The sequence below is a fragment of the Tasmannia lanceolata genome, unplaced genomic scaffold (assembly GCF_043159265.1).
Source record: "Tasmannia lanceolata isolate RefF3 unplaced genomic scaffold, GAP_Taslan_0.1 ptg000025l, whole genome shotgun sequence".
NCBI classification, from domain to species: Eukaryota; Viridiplantae; Streptophyta; class Magnoliopsida; order Canellales; family Winteraceae; genus Tasmannia; species Tasmannia lanceolata.
The window spans coordinates 11152357-11170383 of record NW_027518702.1 but is presented as its reverse complement, the minus strand read 5'-3'; the positions used below and the strand labels follow the sequence as shown (position 1 = coordinate 11170383).

At 38.5% G+C, this 18027-nt stretch overlaps 1 protein-coding gene and 1 pseudogene across 1 annotated transcript; both read left to right on the top strand.

The window, feature by feature from the left end:
- The first annotated feature begins 6514 nt into the window (after positions 1-6514).
- LOC143858180 (transcription factor WER-like) lies at positions 6515-7972 on the top strand. The gene is made up of 3 exons (XM_077368820.1): positions 6515-6676; positions 6765-6894; positions 7535-7972. Exons 1-3 carry the CDS (start codon positions 6562-6564, stop codon positions 7932-7934), a joined length of 645 nt encoding a protein of 214 aa, XP_077224935.1. The 5' UTR covers positions 6515-6561; the 3' UTR covers positions 7935-7972.
- A 7336-nt stretch (positions 7973-15308) lies between these two features.
- On the top strand, positions 15309-16427 carry LOC143857847 (VQ motif-containing protein 9-like; annotated as a pseudogene).
- The last annotated feature ends 1600 nt before the right edge of the window (positions 16428-18027 follow it).

Here is an 18027-nt window from a genome sequence, read left to right as displayed (position 1 = left end):
TTGTGCATTGACCAAGAAGGAAGCAATATTTCATAGGCGGTGCAACTTGGGTTGGGCTCAACCCACGGTTTTGGCTCGGGTTTGGGTTGGCACTATCTTGGGTGGGAAAAGCCAACACGAGTTGGGTTAGGGTTGAGGCCTTTGGCAACCCCACCTCTGTCCTCTAATTTTATCATGATTTTCTTAGGATTGTGTTTTTTCATGTATTTTTCTTTTTTGGCTCTAGATGAACCCGACCCCAGCCCGACTCAACCCGAACCTAACCCGGACGGATTTGGAGGCTGGTTGGGTTAGGGTTGACCATCATCAACCCAAGGCTCGGGTTGGGTCGGGTTAGGGATGAGGGAATGCTATCTCAGGTTGGGTTAGGGTTGGCCTCGACTCGACCCGACCCGACCCAACCCGGCCCAAGTTGCACCCGTAATTTATTTTCCAATTAGCTACTAATATTGGCACTACCTTGCTTGATAACTTCACCAACTCACCTTGTCTTTATAGCTAGCTTTTTGGAAATGGAAGTGATAAATCCACCCCTTTTTATTAATTGGGACACCCAGCAGCAGCAGTGTATCAATGACTGCATAGGGGCGGATGTACTTTGCGTCAGAAGGATTCTATGGGTTGATTGCCACTGGTGCAGGGTGTCCCACGTAATCGAAAGGGGGCAGATATATCACTTACCTTTTGGAAATTGGAATAACCTTTTTTCGTGGGTTATTTCTTATTTGGATTAATTATAATAGCCTTAGGCAGATGGTTAAGTATAAAACACAAGGTGAGTTAGTGTAAGTATCAAAACGTGGCGGTGTCGATATAAATAGCCTTTCAATTTTGGAAACGTTTTTTTAATTTAGACTATTTGCCATGTAACTTCTGACTCTAGATTTCCATTTTTTTTTTGGGTTGTGGCAAATAAGAACTTTGTGGCTGTTAAAGACAATGAAAACGGGAAAAAGGAGGACAGTATGGGAGGAAACGGTACAACAAGATGCGTACGATGAGACTAGTTATTGGTAATCAATGTAGCTGATTGGAATTCTATTTTACTTTTCCATTTAAATTATCCATTTTAAAATTATACAGACCACATCATAGGTAGGTCTAAACCGTCCATGTGATGGAACACAACATCAATAGGTTGTGCCCGTAAAATCATTTCCATAAGCTGATGCTAGCCCTCCAATCTATAGAGGTTTCCATGATTGTTGTTCCTCTTAGGGTGCCTAAAATTCGTCAATATTTTTATAGGTGTCCTGCATTTGTAATATCAACATTTCTGTAATTTGACCCGCACATGGTGAATAAGGAAAAGTAGTTTTTTCGTCATCGTTAGGGGTGCAACTTGGGTGTCAACCGACCCAATTCAGGTTGGGTTGGGTCGGGCTGACCCGATTTGATATGATACCAATTATTGACCACCTCAACTCAAGCTGGGTTGTTTTGGATTTTGAGAACCAATAGTGAGTCAGCAATAATAAGTTTTTAACTCACAATCGGCTATCAAAATCCAAACCAAACAGGGACTAACAACTAACAAAGGAAAATATTATTCGCACTACTATATTTTGATGATCACACTCCTCACTTTATTCAAGCACGGTATGGGTCGCGCCATAGGATTATCCAAACCGTCCATTGTGGACTGTGGAGACTATTTGAATGTTAAAAAAAAAAACAGACATATACAGAACTTCTTCAGATGGAACCCAAATTCGGGTTTCGGGTCGGGTCGGGTTGCCCAACAGCCCAACCTGACCCAACCTGATTTCCAATTGGGGTTGATTTTTCCCAACCCAACCCAACCCGATTTGCGAAAAAGCTTGACCCGACCCAACCCAAATTCAGGTTGAACCCGACTTGCGTGGGAACATCCAAGTAACAACAACGGTTTGAAATTATATATAGAGTGATAATGTCCTCACTACCATATTTTATAATGGCACTACTAACCATATTTTGATGATCGCATTCCTCACTCTATTAAAATGTACGGTATGGCCTGTACCTGTGTCGGTACTTCTCGTATGTAGATTACGATTTTACCCTGAAATAATTTCTCATAGAGATAGATGTTAGATATCAGCAAAGGGGTTAATGGTAAAACAGTAATGCTGACGTGTAAATCCCAGACAAAAAAAAAAGAAATTTCTTTTGGATGGGCCACTTCTTACATAAGTTATGCCTCAAAAATAATTTTCATAGGTTGATCCGAACCCTCCAATCTATAGAGGGTTATAGGTTGATCTAAACCGTCCATGTGATGGAACATAACATCAATCGGTTGTGCCCGTAAAACCATTTCCATAGGTTGATCCTAGTCATCCAATCGATATAGGTTGATCCTAGCCCTCCAATCGATAGGGGTTTCCATAATTGTTGTTCCTCTTCAAGTGCCTGGAATTCATCAATATTTTGCAAGTGTCCTTCATGCGTAATATAAAGTAGTTCTTTCGTCATTGGCATATGTCTTTACCTCTTCTTGGTAGTTTTTTGCCGTAATTGCCATAGACAGGTACCCTATGTCGGTACTTTTTGTATGTAGATTACGATTTTACCCTCAAATAATTTCTCATAGAGACGGATGTTAGATATCAGCAAAGGGTTAATGGTAAAAGAGTAAAATAACGGCAAATGACACAAATGCCCTTACATGTGGGATACAATTGGAATTATGGCAGTAGGACACAGGCGAAAATAACAGCAAAGGGTGGAAGAACTTAACCCATCATTTTGCCTTTATATATAGTAAGTATAAGTATAGTAGTTAGAAGTTAGATTAGATTAGATTAGATTAGATTTTGCCAATCTTGATGTAGAACTGTAGAAGTGCCAATCTTGATGTAGAAGTTATGTTAGTGGATTGATTGTCATGTAGGCTGAAGGTTCTGTGTTGGTCGAGGACTTGGGCAGTTACCAAGGATTCAATTCCTCTATGCCACGAGGTGGTTTTTGGTTCACGGTGGCCGATGTCTTCAGCCACGTTTCGGTATGCAGCCCGTGCCCGACTTTACCCCGACACGAGTATTGTTTTTTTATGGGGATTTGGTAGGCAATTTTCTGGGAAGCCATTCCACAGCGCACTTTTGCTAGAGAGAACATTCACACGGGCTCACTTTTTATGAAATTTTGTCTTATTAGTTTAATGCATATGAGGTGGTTGTTCTCTCTGAAAAAAGTGAGCTGCAAAATGGGTTTTTGCAGAATTGCCTAGCAAACTCATTTTATAATGGGAAGTGATATCAGCACAACCATGCTTTATGATGGGAAAGGAATTCTACACATGTTTTGATAAAAATGACTCAAAACATTTGTAAAATTCTCAAACGATGTGAAAAATGATTGGAAAATTCCTTTCCCAATGCACCCTAACGAGTGCCCTAAAATAATAATAAAAGATAAGTTGAGTCAGTGCAATTATCAAAACATGGTTGTGCTGATATGATTTCTCTTTATAGTTTAGGAGAGTGATAAATTGACTCCCATATATCTTAAATCGACCCCCCATGTGTCATTCTCCCTCCTCTGGGTTAGAGAAAGAAAGAGGAGAGAGAAAGACACGTGCAAGGAGGGAGAATGACACATGGGGGTCGATTTAAGATATTCAGGAGTTGATTTATCATTGCCCATTATTTATTATGATCTCTTTTCACATTAGACATTACCCATATAAATGTGACATCAATTCTATAGAGATGGTCTAAAGTTTGCTTCTCTCTAGATGCATTGCACATGGGGAACAACTTGGATGAGTTATTGATTAAATGTTGCATTCATACCATGGTTCTAAATGGTTCAATAAGTGGATTGAAAATGGACGGCTAAGACTTAAAGATGAGAATTAATGCACTTTCAAATGTAAAATTATATGGGATTTGCTAGGCAATTACGCGGAAAGAGCCATTTTGCGGCGGAGAGAACAGCCACCTCAGATGAATTAAGTGAATTTAAGACAATCTGCAAAAGAACGAGCCTATGTGGTTGTTCTCTCCTGCAGAAGAGAGCGTGAAATTGCTTTCTGTGAAACTGCCTAGCAAATCTCAAATTATATTTGGGCTATTCTTTAATGGGATACCTAGTTAACCACGCAGCCAAATGGTGTCCCTACTGCTAATTGCTAGGAAGGGAAGGTAAAAGGTGGGGGAGAAGATAGAGGAGGCTTGCTCGATGGATTGTTTTTGGGAAGATAGTTCTAGTACTTGAACCTAAAGTGAAATATTGGCTTTTTTCAACATTATTTTCATATTGTTCTATATAAAGGACTTGCATATTAATTTTCAACACTGTTTAGGGATGATTTTCCACATTGTAATGTGAAAATAAGGACTTACATAAAGGATATTATGCTCTTTTAATCTTATTAGAAGATGTACCAATAATCTCTTGAGAAAGGATGCAGGAAAACACAATTATGTTATAACGGATTACTGTAATAATAGGTGATTGCTATAATCGGTAGCCAAAACAGCAATCAGTTGAGAAATAATCCCATACAAACGTGGTCTGGGGCAAATATTAAAAAAAAATACAAGAAGTCAAAATTCTAAGATTTTGAAAATTATGATAAAATCAAGAAAAATTTGCGAGGGAAGGTGTTAGATTCATCAGATCAGGTTTCCAAAAGCCTCAACCCAACATGAGGAAATGCCAACCCAACCCGAGCCAAAATCAAGTTGAACCTGTCTGGATCAGGTTGAGCCCAGCCCAAGTTGCAACCCTAATTATGTATCATCTCATTAGGGGCCATTTGGATACATGGATTTTCTAATCCCGGATTTTACAAGTTAAACCTTGATTTTATAAGCTGAATTCGAGGATTTAGCATATAAAATCCAGCTTTTAGCTTATTAAATTTAAGATTTTACAATCCAGGATTGTAAAATCCATGTTTGCAAAGGGCCCATTAGAGTCTAAGTCAAGGAGAAGACTCTGTAGCATTGTGACATCTTTTTGTGAAGCCAGAGAAACGGCACAGATAGGTACAAAATGACACAACGAGGGCTTTCCACCTCGAACCACGTGTTTATGGAAAGAAAGGTGTTACATGGTTAGGGAAGTCAGATGGAGATAGAGAGGGCAGATCTTATTAACTCACATGTTTGGCTAAAAAACAAAGGTGACATGCATAGTGTCTGGAAAACTGCTCGTATTTTGGCTTTATACCTTTGCTTTCATATATATGGATCCTCAAATCCCACTTGTTACACAGATTTCTTGGTAAAAAATAGAGATATTAATTATTGGTATGGGTATTGATATTCCCACCCTATTTAGTTTGTCTTTTAGTACAAGTGACTCTATTTCCACTAAAGGAGGTCGTGTTTGGATTGTAGGAATTTAATGAAAAAGTTTGGAAAGGAAAATATCTCTCCATTTCTACTTTTTTTACCCCAGCAAAAGGATATATCTTGAACCAACCCTATTCAATTTTTACCAAGGGACCTTCAATTTATGATAATATCTCCATATTAACAGCTTCGTATGATTTTTCTCTAAATTGTGGAAAGAAAAAATCCAAAGAGGCCTGGTCCGATTGTTAGAGTATAAAAGATTAAATAACGCCATCTCCAACAGCAAAAACTTTTGGAGTGATTCGCAGTTTCACATGGAACCAGAGCAAAGAGCAAAGGTCATGGATTCAAAACTCCTTGATATTAAAAATCCACATGTGCCACGTGTAGGCCAACTCTAAAGAGTGGGACCACATTTGAGGGGGACTAAAAGTATAAAAGATTAAATAATGCCATCTTCAATAGCTTAAGCTTTTAGAGTAATTGGTAGTTTCACATAGAAGAATGCAAAGGATCGGAATGTTAATGGACATGATTTGGGCATAGTAGTTCAATCCGATCGTGTGTCCATTGGATCCTTGTCCTAAGCTCCAAAATTATTTTGGATCTTGACTTGGATTTTTCTTTCTCGAATTTCTTCTCTCTACCTTTCTTTAATCATAAGCCTTAACTATTTAAAATGTAAGTAGACACTGATGGATGGACCGATTCAATATGAATCCAATTCAACATAGATCATGACCCAAACTCAGAAAGTAAGATTTGGAAAGCATTATTAAAGGATAAGACACTTAAAGTATAAAAGATTAATAACGCATTTCTCCAACAGCATAAGCTTTTGGAGTAACTGGTAGTTTCACATGGTATTGGACCAAATGCCTGGGTTCAAACCTCCTTGATAGCAAAAATCCACATGCAATGGCCAAACCCAAAAGAGGGGCCACATGTGCCACGTGATGGCCAACCCTAGAAAGAGGGGCCACACGTGAGGGGAGTGTTAAAGGATAAAAAATTAATAACGCTTTTCTCGAACAGCTTAAGCTTTTGGAGTAACTGGTAGTTTCACAGTGACCCGTAAGGAATCTAAATGGATTGTGACCAAATGAAGCCATTTATACTAAAAGACAAACAAAAGGGGTTGAAATATCATTTCCCTACATGTATACATTCATATATTTATACCTGGAGAGTAGACCCACGTCCAAAAGTCTTGCTAAGAACACAAATTCCCCCTCCCCTCCGCCCTCTCTCATTCTCTTACTGTGCAAGTAAAATGGAAGAAACTCAGTACAAGAAGGGTTTGTGGACATTTGAGGAAGACAAGATTCTGATGGATTACATAAGAGTTCATGAAACAGGGCGATGGAATCGCATTGCCAAGAGGACAGGTGATGATTTTTTTTTATTATTTTTTGGACTTGGGTCATGTTATTTACTGAAAAACTTCTTGTCTTTGTTTTGTTTATATGGGTGTAGGTCTGAAGAGGTGTGGGAAGAGTTGCAGGTTAAGATGGATGAATTATCTATGCCCCAATGTGAAGAGAGGGGAGTTTTCTGAGGAAGAAGACGACCTCATTATTCGTCTTCACAATCTCCTTGGAAATAGGTCTCAATCCATCCTCATCATAATCTTCTTTACTATTATTATTGTTATTATTATGGAAATTGGGAAATGTTATCTGCACTCCCTTGTTTTAACAGTGGCTTTTCTCAAAAAGTAACCAACAGCATATCAGAAAACATTTTGTAAAATGAGGAGTACGTTCCTTATCAAATCAAGAAAGTGCATATTAATATTCGTACGAATTGTGCTATTATTATCAGTATTTTCCTTGTGGTTGTTGTTGTAGTTGAAGTTAATGTCAGTGATTGCATTGCTATGATGTTGAGTTGTATGAATAATATTTCTAGAGCTGGTTATTCTACTTTATGGCCTTTTGGGTGCCACCAAAATTGGTGCTTATTTGCGAAAACTATTGATAGCAAAAATCCACACATATAAAAAAAAAAACTAATTATTTGCAAATAATCATATTTAACTCCAAAATCATTTATGCATATGAGATTACATGCACATAACTCTTAGAGGTATCCAAAGAGGTCTTTAACTAGTATTATTATAACTAGCATTTCCCTCTTCACATCTTTTCTTACTATGTATGGTAGTGGTACTCTATGGCCACAATAATCAAGCTTCAACTGATTACTATAAATGAAAAAAAAAAAAAAAAATTTCATGAGTACAGGTGGTCGCTAATTGCGGGCCGTGTCCCCGGACGAACTGACAACCAAGTGAAGAATCATTGGAACACTCATTTGAGCAAGAAGCTCGGCATAAGAAAGAAGAAGCGTGACATGGGTCCTGACTCAATGGTACTCTCTCAAGAAGTTAGAGATGGAGGAGAGATACCGAGACTTCCTAATGGTTCAATTTCAGAGCTTCCGAGCTATGGTGGAATTGGTGGACTTGTCGGGCCCCAAGCCGTAGAGGGCTCTAAAGACCCTACAATGGCCCCCAACCAAAATGAGACAGATTGTTTAGTGAGTTCTTATTGGTTTCCTAATGACAATTTAGACCTAAATACCCCAAGCTTAATGGAGCTTCTAGATGAGTACCATGTTGATGATGTTTGGCATGTCTTGTAACCATATTCTTTGTAATGTGCAAGTTCTTAATGAATAATTCATCTCACCATTTTTTGATGGAAGTGATATACTCACCCCCTTTTCTTCCCCGGGCCACCCCTCTAGTGTATTTATGACCATGGTTTTAAATTTCGAATGAAATCTGAAATTTCGGATTTCGGTGGAGACCAACACCGAAATCAATAAAAACCGAAACGGTCATTTATTTCCGCCGAAATTTCAATTTTTCCGAAATTTGCCCCAAAAAATCTGTTTTTTTATATTAATTTAATATTTCACCAAAATTTCGACTGAAATTTCAGCCGAAATTTAATATTGAATAAAATATTAATTTCGGGTTTTGTACCAGATTTCGACCTTTCAAGGTCCGAAATTGGTACCGAAACCGAAATTTTAAACCTTGTTTATGACTAATCTTTTTAAACTACAAAGAGGTGGGCGGCATGAAAAGGTGGCAAATATATCATTTCCCTTTTCTTTGTTTTGTGACATATTGATTTATGTTGTGTGAGTGCAACATTTCCATGAAAGTGTTCCAAAAGCTTCCCTATCTCTAACTCCACCAACCCATTTCAACACATTAGTATTTAGGATTTAGGGCACGTTTGGCACCATGATTTTTTTTTTTCATGATGAATCAGGGTTTCCAAGATGAGGGTGAAGTGGCTAAAAATAGGAAACCAGTGTCTTCGGTGATGAGAAGCGGCAAAAAATACGGAAATAGTTGATCGGATTCTGAGTATAGTTTTTTGTTTCCTGATTTTTTGCCACTTCTCATCACCGGAGACACTGATTCCTGTAGTTTGTTTACTGTTTTTTATCGACTTCACCCTCATCCACTTGGAGACCCCCGATTTATCATGAAAAACAATTCATGGTAGCCAAACGTGCCCTTAGCAATTTCCCAAACAACCAAACCGGAAATCCCCAAGCTATAAAACTTTTGTAGTCTAAAGCATAATCAAAAGAACTAATTTCACTTAGCTAAAGTTCATATAGCATGCCAGCTTTGATAAAATATGGTACAATTTAGTCTGCAATTTCACATGTTGGTTTCTTAACTACTTGCATTCACGAGAACTGCAATCTCTTGGGTATAAAACCTTGAATTGTACATTTTAATGCCTTTGACATAGGAAAAACTGAAACCCACTAAGATTTCTAGTTCACCACTTCTAAGAATGACATTTACATTCTTTATATACAAAGAAAGAAAAGTAGAGGATAAAAAGGTCTGATCTTCCTTTATCTAATTTGGCAATAGCCAAATCAACCATACAAAGAAGACGACAAAAACAAATTAGTGAGAGCAAACAGCCTCATCAGAATAGGTATGAAGTTGGTTGTCATTTGGGTTTCATACAAAAAACTTTGAAGAGATATCTTCACTTTTTCAGTCATCATCTTTCATTTTCTTCAGTGTACCTCTAACGAGCAATTTCTCAACTTAAATCATGTTCCCTTGAAAAGCTACCTCAAGGACAGATTCAAAGGCATGACTTTTGACTTTTTCAAAGACTCTAATGAGAGCATAGTAGGTACATTCACATGTTGCTACTTTGATGTTGCCTGGTGCTGATTGTGTGGTGCTCTTAGACATAGATTACTTTTTAAGTTTTAACAACTTAGACATTCATAATGTGAAAATAAAAGGCTCCCTCAATGTCATCCTTAGGATTAACAATTTACAACCATCAAAATGGGGATGGAGACTCTTTATAAGGACTATTTTTGTAGCTTGATGTACATTTTTCTTTCTACTGGAAAAAGTATATCTGTGGATAAGATAAAAGCGCTTTTAGGTGACACCCTTCCCTTGTAAAGCCCCTAAAATCTAATGAAATCCCTACTATCAATAGAAATACAATTGCATCCTTACTTTATGTTATTCATTTCAAGTAAGTCCTTCCCACATCTAAGAGACTAGATGACTTTTTACTCCCATTATATTATGCCATTTTCTTTTTTACGGCTTTGAAATCCATCTCTGAAGCTATTTTTCTAAAGAGCTTTTTAAGAATATATATATGATTGTCGGTGGACTTGAATGAGTGTACTCCAGCGGTTGGATATGCTCCTTGCAAGTCAATAGAAGAGGGGAATGTATATTGAAAAAAAAAAGTGATTTACATCAATTTCCCTAGTCTTTGATGTTGGAGTCAAGTGGGACTAAGTCGAGTCAAGTGGGACTAAGTCACTCGTAGAAAAAGGGATAATACACATCAATCCCTCCCTGTTAACTTACCAACTTCTCTAATAGCTTAAGCTGTTGGAGAAAGGCATTATTTAATCTTTTATACTTTAACACCCCCTCCCCCCCCCGCGGCAAAAAAAGAAAGAAAAAAAGGCCTTGTTTGGTTGCACTAAAGTCGGGCTTTCCTAGGGGTTTTACTAGGGTTTTGGGTGCAACGACATCAAAATCCCCTGTTTGGTTGCCAGCAGGGGAATGAAATCCATGATGACCACCTTGGATTTTCTTGGGATTGATGCCTTCTCTCCCTAGCTATGTATGTATAAAGGCAATGACAACCAAGCACTACTTACCAATATTCTATGGGGTAATTATGAGGTTTGTCTCGTCCCTGTTGACTACTTACACCTCTGCTCTACGAGGTAACTACGCAACCAATATTCTCTATGTTTGATGCTCCCAAAACACCATCTAATCCTCAGTTTGCTTGCAAGTATTTACCATCTTTCATCTCCTATGGACTCGCGTAAACCTAATCATCGCACTTAATCGATTGGTGTCCGTCCTTATCACTACCAGCAGGCCCAGGTCCACCACAATGTCCTTGTCTCCCTCGTCTGTTCCACTTGTTGCCATCCTAAATCATCCATGGTGAAAATAGCATGTTCATCAATCAAAATATCAAGGTTGTCTAGCTGATAGGGCCACTGGTGGTTGATGTATTCCTCAATATATCCTTATTAAAAAATAATAGAAGTTTTAATTAGTTTAACTTTAAAGTAAAGTCGTGAAACAGGTGAACATTAATTACAAGCATTATATTAAAAATTATGTCTATCTCCAAACTTCAAGGTATAGTAGGCAAACATCAGATTATCCAATTTTTGGTGCTCCAATTAACTCCTTTGTTAGTCGAGTGGATATGCTTGAAAGTACACTGATTCCTTTCGCATCATGTTGGCCAAGTATCCTAGTTGCAAAGCTTTGAAATTCTAGGACGTCATTACCAAACTGAGGCCAACATGCAACTGTATTGATAAAGCTCTCATAGTCTGTATTGCATCATTAAATTTTCAAATGAAGTGAACTTTAAAACATAGCATATTATATAAATGAATTAACTTACCTTGATCTAGATTCTATTTCGGTTGCAGATTTTCTAGATATGCCGAAGTAACCTGAGTGATGATATTCCGAGTTCTTTCGTCTGGTATCAATTTGCTAATGCAACCACTTGACCTTGGGTGACCTTCATTATGCCTGGAGAAGGTGGGGGCGTGTGAAGTTGGTTGTCCCATCTTCTATCAGTAACTCTAGGTCGGCATACAATGACTTATTCTTTGACTTCTCCCTTTCTGTTTCCTTGGCCTTATCTATGGCCTAATCAAATAACCCATCGATGGTTTGTTTTGCAAACTACCAAGCGAAATGCTCTGACTAAGGGATCACCAATGCTAAGAATGAATTTGCATTTTGACTAGAAAGAATCATCCAACAATGTTTTAATAATTTACTGGCGAAGTTGATGTTTAGCATGCCTACTAGAGAATACTCATCAGATACAAATATCTGATTCAGAGCTAACCTGTGCACCATAAGACTGTATGCTCAAGAAGCTTGTCGCAAGTGTCGTCGAAGTATGATGACACCAATCTTTCCTTCTAACAATCCTATTCCTGATGAGGTGCAACGACGCTCTGTAGCTATAGATAAATCAGTTTATCATCTGAGCTCTCTCTGTTGTGTTAGCAATAATTGGCAACACATCTGGCTTAACCAAAATTTCTAGCATAAATTCAAACAATGGGCTGCACATGGGGTCCAATAGAAAGTTCCACATTACACCTCTAATTTCGTCCATGCAGCTTTTTAACTAGGCTCACTGTCTATTGGTTACCAATTGTACAATGTTGCTTAGACCCAATTATGTAACGATTGTATAAAAATGGCAAATAAGACATTGGCATTCTTCAGTATGTCAGCTCTCTTTCCCTTTCTCTCTTAATTTTTTTAATACACGCAAATCATGCTCTGTTTCAAGTTTTTTTCCGAATCTCCTCACACCTTCATATTTACACATAAAGTTCAGCTCTCTCTCTCTCTCTCTCTCTCTCTCTTAATTTTTTTAATACATGCAAATCCCCAAGTTTTTTTTCTAGGAATCCCTTCACACCTTCATATATACGCATAAAGTTAAGCTACCCCCGTCTCTCTCTGATACATATGTATGGTGTATAGGTGGTAGTTGCAAGGTAGTTATTGTATTGATTTGCATTTTAGGTTTGTGGGTATGTGTTTTCGAGTTATGGGTGTTAGTTTTTATTATGTGCCATGTTAGTAGTAAGTGGGTTGATGATGTGACAATCTCATTATGCTTGTATTTAAGTTTATGTATTTCAATTTAATGGAGGAGAAGAAAAATTTACAGCAAATGAGATTTTGTTTAGAAGAGTCATGATTCCTCTCGATTTGAACCACTAGGAGGTCCAGTTGCCTCGAATCAACTATTCCCTCATCTCTTTTTATCTTTTGATTTTGTTTATTTGCGTTACGGCCAATTAGGCACGTAACTCTTCTCTCTCTCTCTCTCTCTCTCTCTCTCGTTCCAAAAAACTTCATAAAATCTTTCCAGTTGAATTAACACCCTCTTTTTCGCTCTCTTTACTTCTTTCTAGATAAGTTATATCTAGTTGTCCTCAAAACTTTTAAGGCTAAAATCCTTCCCCACTCACTCTCTCTCTCTTCCCTCCCAGGCTATATCTAGTTGTCCTAACTCTTCTCTCTAAAATCATTCCCAAATCTCTGTCTAAAACCTTTTTTTAAATCTCTCTCATATTAGCATGTGTTTATATATAATATTTAACTTCCATGATTTTCACTCTCTTTCTCTACAATCTACTTGGATTTGTAACACAAGTATTTTTAATAGATCTATAAAGTAGTTTTCCTCTCCTTAGAGAGATACATTAATCAGGAAACTTTCAACTAATGAGAGATTTTAGAGACAGAGAGGGAAACATAAATCAATTACGTTGAGAAAATCGTCGGGCAAATCTGATCCGATCGTGGACAAACAAACGGAAAGATAAAAATAAAAGCAAACCACGAGATGAACACCGGGAGTTTACGTGGCCCAGCAAAGATGCCTGCGTCCACATGCAAGAACATGATCTTCCACTATGAGGAAAAAAATTACATGCATTACACTAGATTAATCAAAACCCATAAACTGCAACCCTTTCCCTTGTCTTATCAACCTAGAATGTACACAAGAGCAACCCAACAGAACAACCAAGAAGAAAACACACCCATCTTTTTCCTTCTCTTATTCCTCGCACCTCTCACTCAAAGAGAAAACGTACTTAGGTTTTTCTCTCCCCTTAGTTGAACACCCCCTTGATCATGTGATATGGAAGTGATTTTATTAGAAATTAAATGATGAATGAGCCAACATGTCTGCGCCTTCATGGGCGGCATGATGAATACGAGCATGTCTGCGCATTCATCATATAACTTGTGATTGTATATCTAGGTTTTACAAAAATCTAAAAGAGTCCACATTTCCATTCTGGCTTTCCACCATGACCCACATATAGAAAACCTATATATAATAGGTAACTGGTGGTGGAAGCAAGGCAACTACGCTCAACAATCTCTATCTTTGATTGTTTACCAGCCACCTGAAGATTCTTCATGGGTATCACTGCAAATCCTCTATTGGCACAAATCACCATTGGCCTTCTTAAGTAACAACTACTTAATGTCTTGCGCTTGGCTCACCCTACCACTACTTGGGGAGCTAAAAAACATCCATGGTTGTCAAACATGGCCCTTGGGATAACAAATAATTCTGTAAGGGAGATAACCAGAGTCAGATCATCTCTAACGATCAAAGTTTGGGTTCCCCATGGGTTATGCATGTGTAATCAAGACCGTTGATCTTGTAGACTACCAAGAGGCAATCCATATGATCACTGTCCTATGTTGGATAGACATCACACCCATAACCTTAAAGAAACAATGGCAACTTTTCTTGATAGAACCCTAGATGAGGCTTGATGGTTTAAGGGGCTAGGATCATCCAATCAAGATTTAGTCAAGGACAATGAGTCAAACTTGTGGTCCCTGGTCAGATGAATGGACCCGATCACATCCATGTGGGACCCAAAAAAAGGTTGTTAAGAAAAACACTAAACATCCCCATATACATTACATCATGTCGTGTTTGGATTGCAGGAAAATATTTTCTGTAGAAAAGTTTTTCCTAGGAATATTTCTTTTGTTTCTACTATTCAACATTTCAACTTACTTTTTGGGAGATGATATTTTCACCCCTCTGCAGTACGCATTCGCCCCTGTAACGTGATTTGGCGTCAAAAAGCGTTAAAGTTGCTCACTGTTCAAGCTATAAGTGGGCGAATGGGTACTGCAGAGGGGTGAAGATATCATCTCCCTAAACAGGAAATCCTGGAGGGCTACTGATATTGGCACTGCATGCTTATATACTTGCACAAACTGATCTTGTCTTTTCTTTCTTAATTACCTTTTGAGTCTTTGACAGCTTTTTAAATAATAAACGACAAGATGAGTTAGTGCAACTATCAAATATGATTGTGCCAATATCAGTAGCCTTCTGGATATGTCTTTTTTATCTTGCAAACTTTTTCCAGAAAAAACTCGCAATCCAAATAGGGCTTTTCAAATCCCACGACTTCCAAGTCAAAGAAAGAATAGGGCGATGATATTTTCAACCCCTTGCAGTACGCATACGCCCCCTTATAACTTTATTTGACGTCAAAAAGCGTTAAAGTTGCCTACTGTTCACGTCAAATCACCTTATCAGAGGGGCGCATGCGTACTGCAGGGAGGTGAAAATATCATCTCCCAAAGAATATTATCTCCCCTCTTCAGTATAAAACAGGAAGTGATTTATCTGCCCCCTTTTCTTTCCTGTCCCAGCCCCCATAGTCTTTTTTTTTTTTTGGTAGGTAGCCCCCATAGTCTTATACACTAAAAGCGGGTGGCCCAAGTAAGAAAATGGGGCGAATAAATCATTTCAAAACGACAGGAAAAACTTTTTCTGTCGTTTTCGGACGTCTTTCAAACGCGTCCTTTGACGATCTCCCCATTTCTTCAAGGTAATGTCACGAACAAAAACAACAAAACCCTTTTACTGCCCCCCTAAATTAACCAGAACATCCACTTCTTCCCCACGGCCTTAAAAAAAAAAAAAACAAAACAAAACAAAACCCCCCCTACTGTCACATTTCTCATATCCAGAAAATCTTCAGAAACAGAAAAAATATGGAGAAAAGCTGCAATTCCTCTGGCGAAATCTCAAGTACTAGCAAAACCGATCAATACCTCAAACAACTCAATAAAACCTCTCTCAAAATCTCCAAACCCATCAGAAAAACCCCTTTTGAAAACCCTAATAACCCAAGACAATCTTCCTCTCAAAACCCTAACCCTAACCCTAACCCTAACGCTACACAACAAGAACACCAACCACAGCCTCCTGTTTACAACATAAACAAAAACGATTTCCGAGACGTAGTTCAAAAACTCACTGGCTCACCCGCTCACGATCGATTCTCAAACCCTAACCCTAACCCTAACCTTATCCATGCTCCAAAACCCCAAAACTCCCGCCTTCAGAAAATCCGACCCCCTCCTCTCTCACAAATTAGACCCCCAATTCCTCTCCCTCCAACCCTAACCCTAGACCGATTCTCAAACCCTAACCCTAACCCTAGACAGCCTTTCTCCCCACTCCCGCCGTTCCCCACCGTAAGCGCGGCTGCGGAATCTCCGATCTCGGCATACATGAGATGCCTCCGAAACTCGACCTTCGGTGCCGGAGATATGGAACCTCGCCGGACCTCCGGCTATTCGCCATTGCCGGATTGGAACACCGGGAATCCGATTCCGATTCCGGGTTCTTCGTCTCCGTTTTCTCAATTCCTTTTGCCACCGTTGTCTCCGTTGGGTTTCGGACCCCTTTCGCCTAGTCTTTTGTTCTCGCCGACTTCGCAATTAGGGTTAGGGTTTGGGTTTCCGCCCCTGCCTCAGTCGCCTAGATTCAGTTCCAAGCCCTAGGTGGAGAGATATCTGAGGTTTTAAAGCAGAAAAGGTAAGGGATTTTATTGAGGAAAGTTAGTAGATAGTTTTTTTTTTTTGCTGAGTGTTTTTGTATATAGGAAGGTATTTTTTTCATCTTTGATTGGGAGAGATACAACACTGATATGTCACAAGCTTCTTGTAAATGTATCATGAAAGCTATAAGCCCTAGATTTCTTCTTCATTTTGCATATGGTGGAAATGTTTGGAAATATTTTGCATATGTTGATAATCTTGATGCATGTAATTCTCATCTCTATCTCTCTTAAATTGTTTACTTGAATTGGGTTCTTATTTGTACTGTAATCTCCTGCTGCCTTTAGTCGATTTTGCTGCAAAAACAGGCTTTTGATGGTTTAAAGTTAATATTAGTATTATGAAAATTAAAAGTTGTATTGTTGACTTGGATAAATTTATCTGTCCTTCAATATACATTTTCATTGGAAGATCTAATTATTGGTGAAAGAAAACTGTATGTGGGTAGTGATGTATCCCTAGTACATTTACTATGTTGAGTGTTGAATAAATTTTTTTAATAGATTATCTGGATTTGTGTCTCCTTACAAAGAATCTAGTTTGTTTATACCGATAAGTTCAAGTGTGTTACAGGAACTGAGAAAATAGGTTCTTTCTCAGCCCAAGTGGTAATGAGCCACATCAAGGTACCAAACCCTTCCTCTATTCATGTCCCTCCATAGAACTTTGACTATACATACATACATACATACATATCAATTCTAATTTGCTCTTTCCATTCAATTGTTCCAACTAATAAATACTTAATATTAATAGCCATGATTTTTCAACATGTAACGACTAGAAGAGTTACTAATAATAGTGACTTACATAATAGAGCTCAAACTCAAAATAATTTAACATGTATTGAAAACACACACACATACACGCACGCACACACGCATATTTTATAGTATATTTTGTCACGGAGTTGTTAAACGGTGCAAACCTATAGGCCCACGATGGCGTGCTTGTAATTTATGGGCAATATATGGGTTCCGACTCAATAAAACAACAACATGCAGTCCCACATCAGCATAAACAGATCATAAGTAACCAAATACAGGAATAATGTTACAATAAACACTAAGTGGAACTATTTCAGAGATAAGTCCTCTTGAGTCATTGAGCCACTGAGTCAATTTAACTCAGTCCCTATGGAGCTTCAGAATGACCTCAGAGCTGCTATGTTTAGCCCGTCTGCTCCACCATTAGACTTCTTCCTTGTCGATAGGGCAAACAGCGGCGACGGTCACCGGTTCAGGGATAATCATATGTGGGAGACATCTATGCGGGAGGAGACCGGTGGATCCACACTTACGAACACTATGCCAGAGAGTGAAAGTTGCCCAGAACAGCTCAAGGTACTTATCAGACTCCTCTTTACGGTGTTTAGATAATTCTCTTTGCCCTATTTTGTTGTAGGATAGTGTTTCTCGGGCTGAGACTTCAGTAGGAAAAATGGATAGTCTCCGTTCAAAAGGCAATCGGTGGTTGTTGGTAGAGAGAGATCTAACTCCATAGGGACCGTTAAATGTATTTAGAGGTTCTGAGTTTCACTGAAGGGGAGATAGGAGGCAAAGTGGGCGGGATCTTGGAATTCTATGGCAGAGAGAGAAGTTCAAGTGAAATGGTGATTCTCTGGAGAGACATCTGATTCAACAATCGGTTACTACGGAGCCAAAGAACCTATATTAAAAATAAAGAAAGGGAGCCAAAGAACCTAGAGGCCGGGGAGATGGCTATTGTGATGGGGAGATTGGAGGT

What these genes read in the sequence shown, in the direction of transcription:
- LOC143858180 (XM_077368820.1), top strand. Translation starts at nt 6,562, where the DNA reads ATGGAAGAAACTCAGTACAAGAAGGGTTTGTGGACATTTGAGGAAGAC. An exon ending in TCGCATTGCCAAGAGGACAG is followed by an intron (nt 6,677 to 6,764) that starts GTGATGATTTTT and finishes ATATGGGTGTAG; the next exon opens with GTCTGAAGAGGTGTGGGAAG. An exon ending in CACAATCTCCTTGGAAATAG is followed by an intron (nt 6,895 to 7,534) that starts GTCTCAATCCAT and finishes TCATGAGTACAG; the next exon opens with GTGGTCGCTAATTGCGGGCC.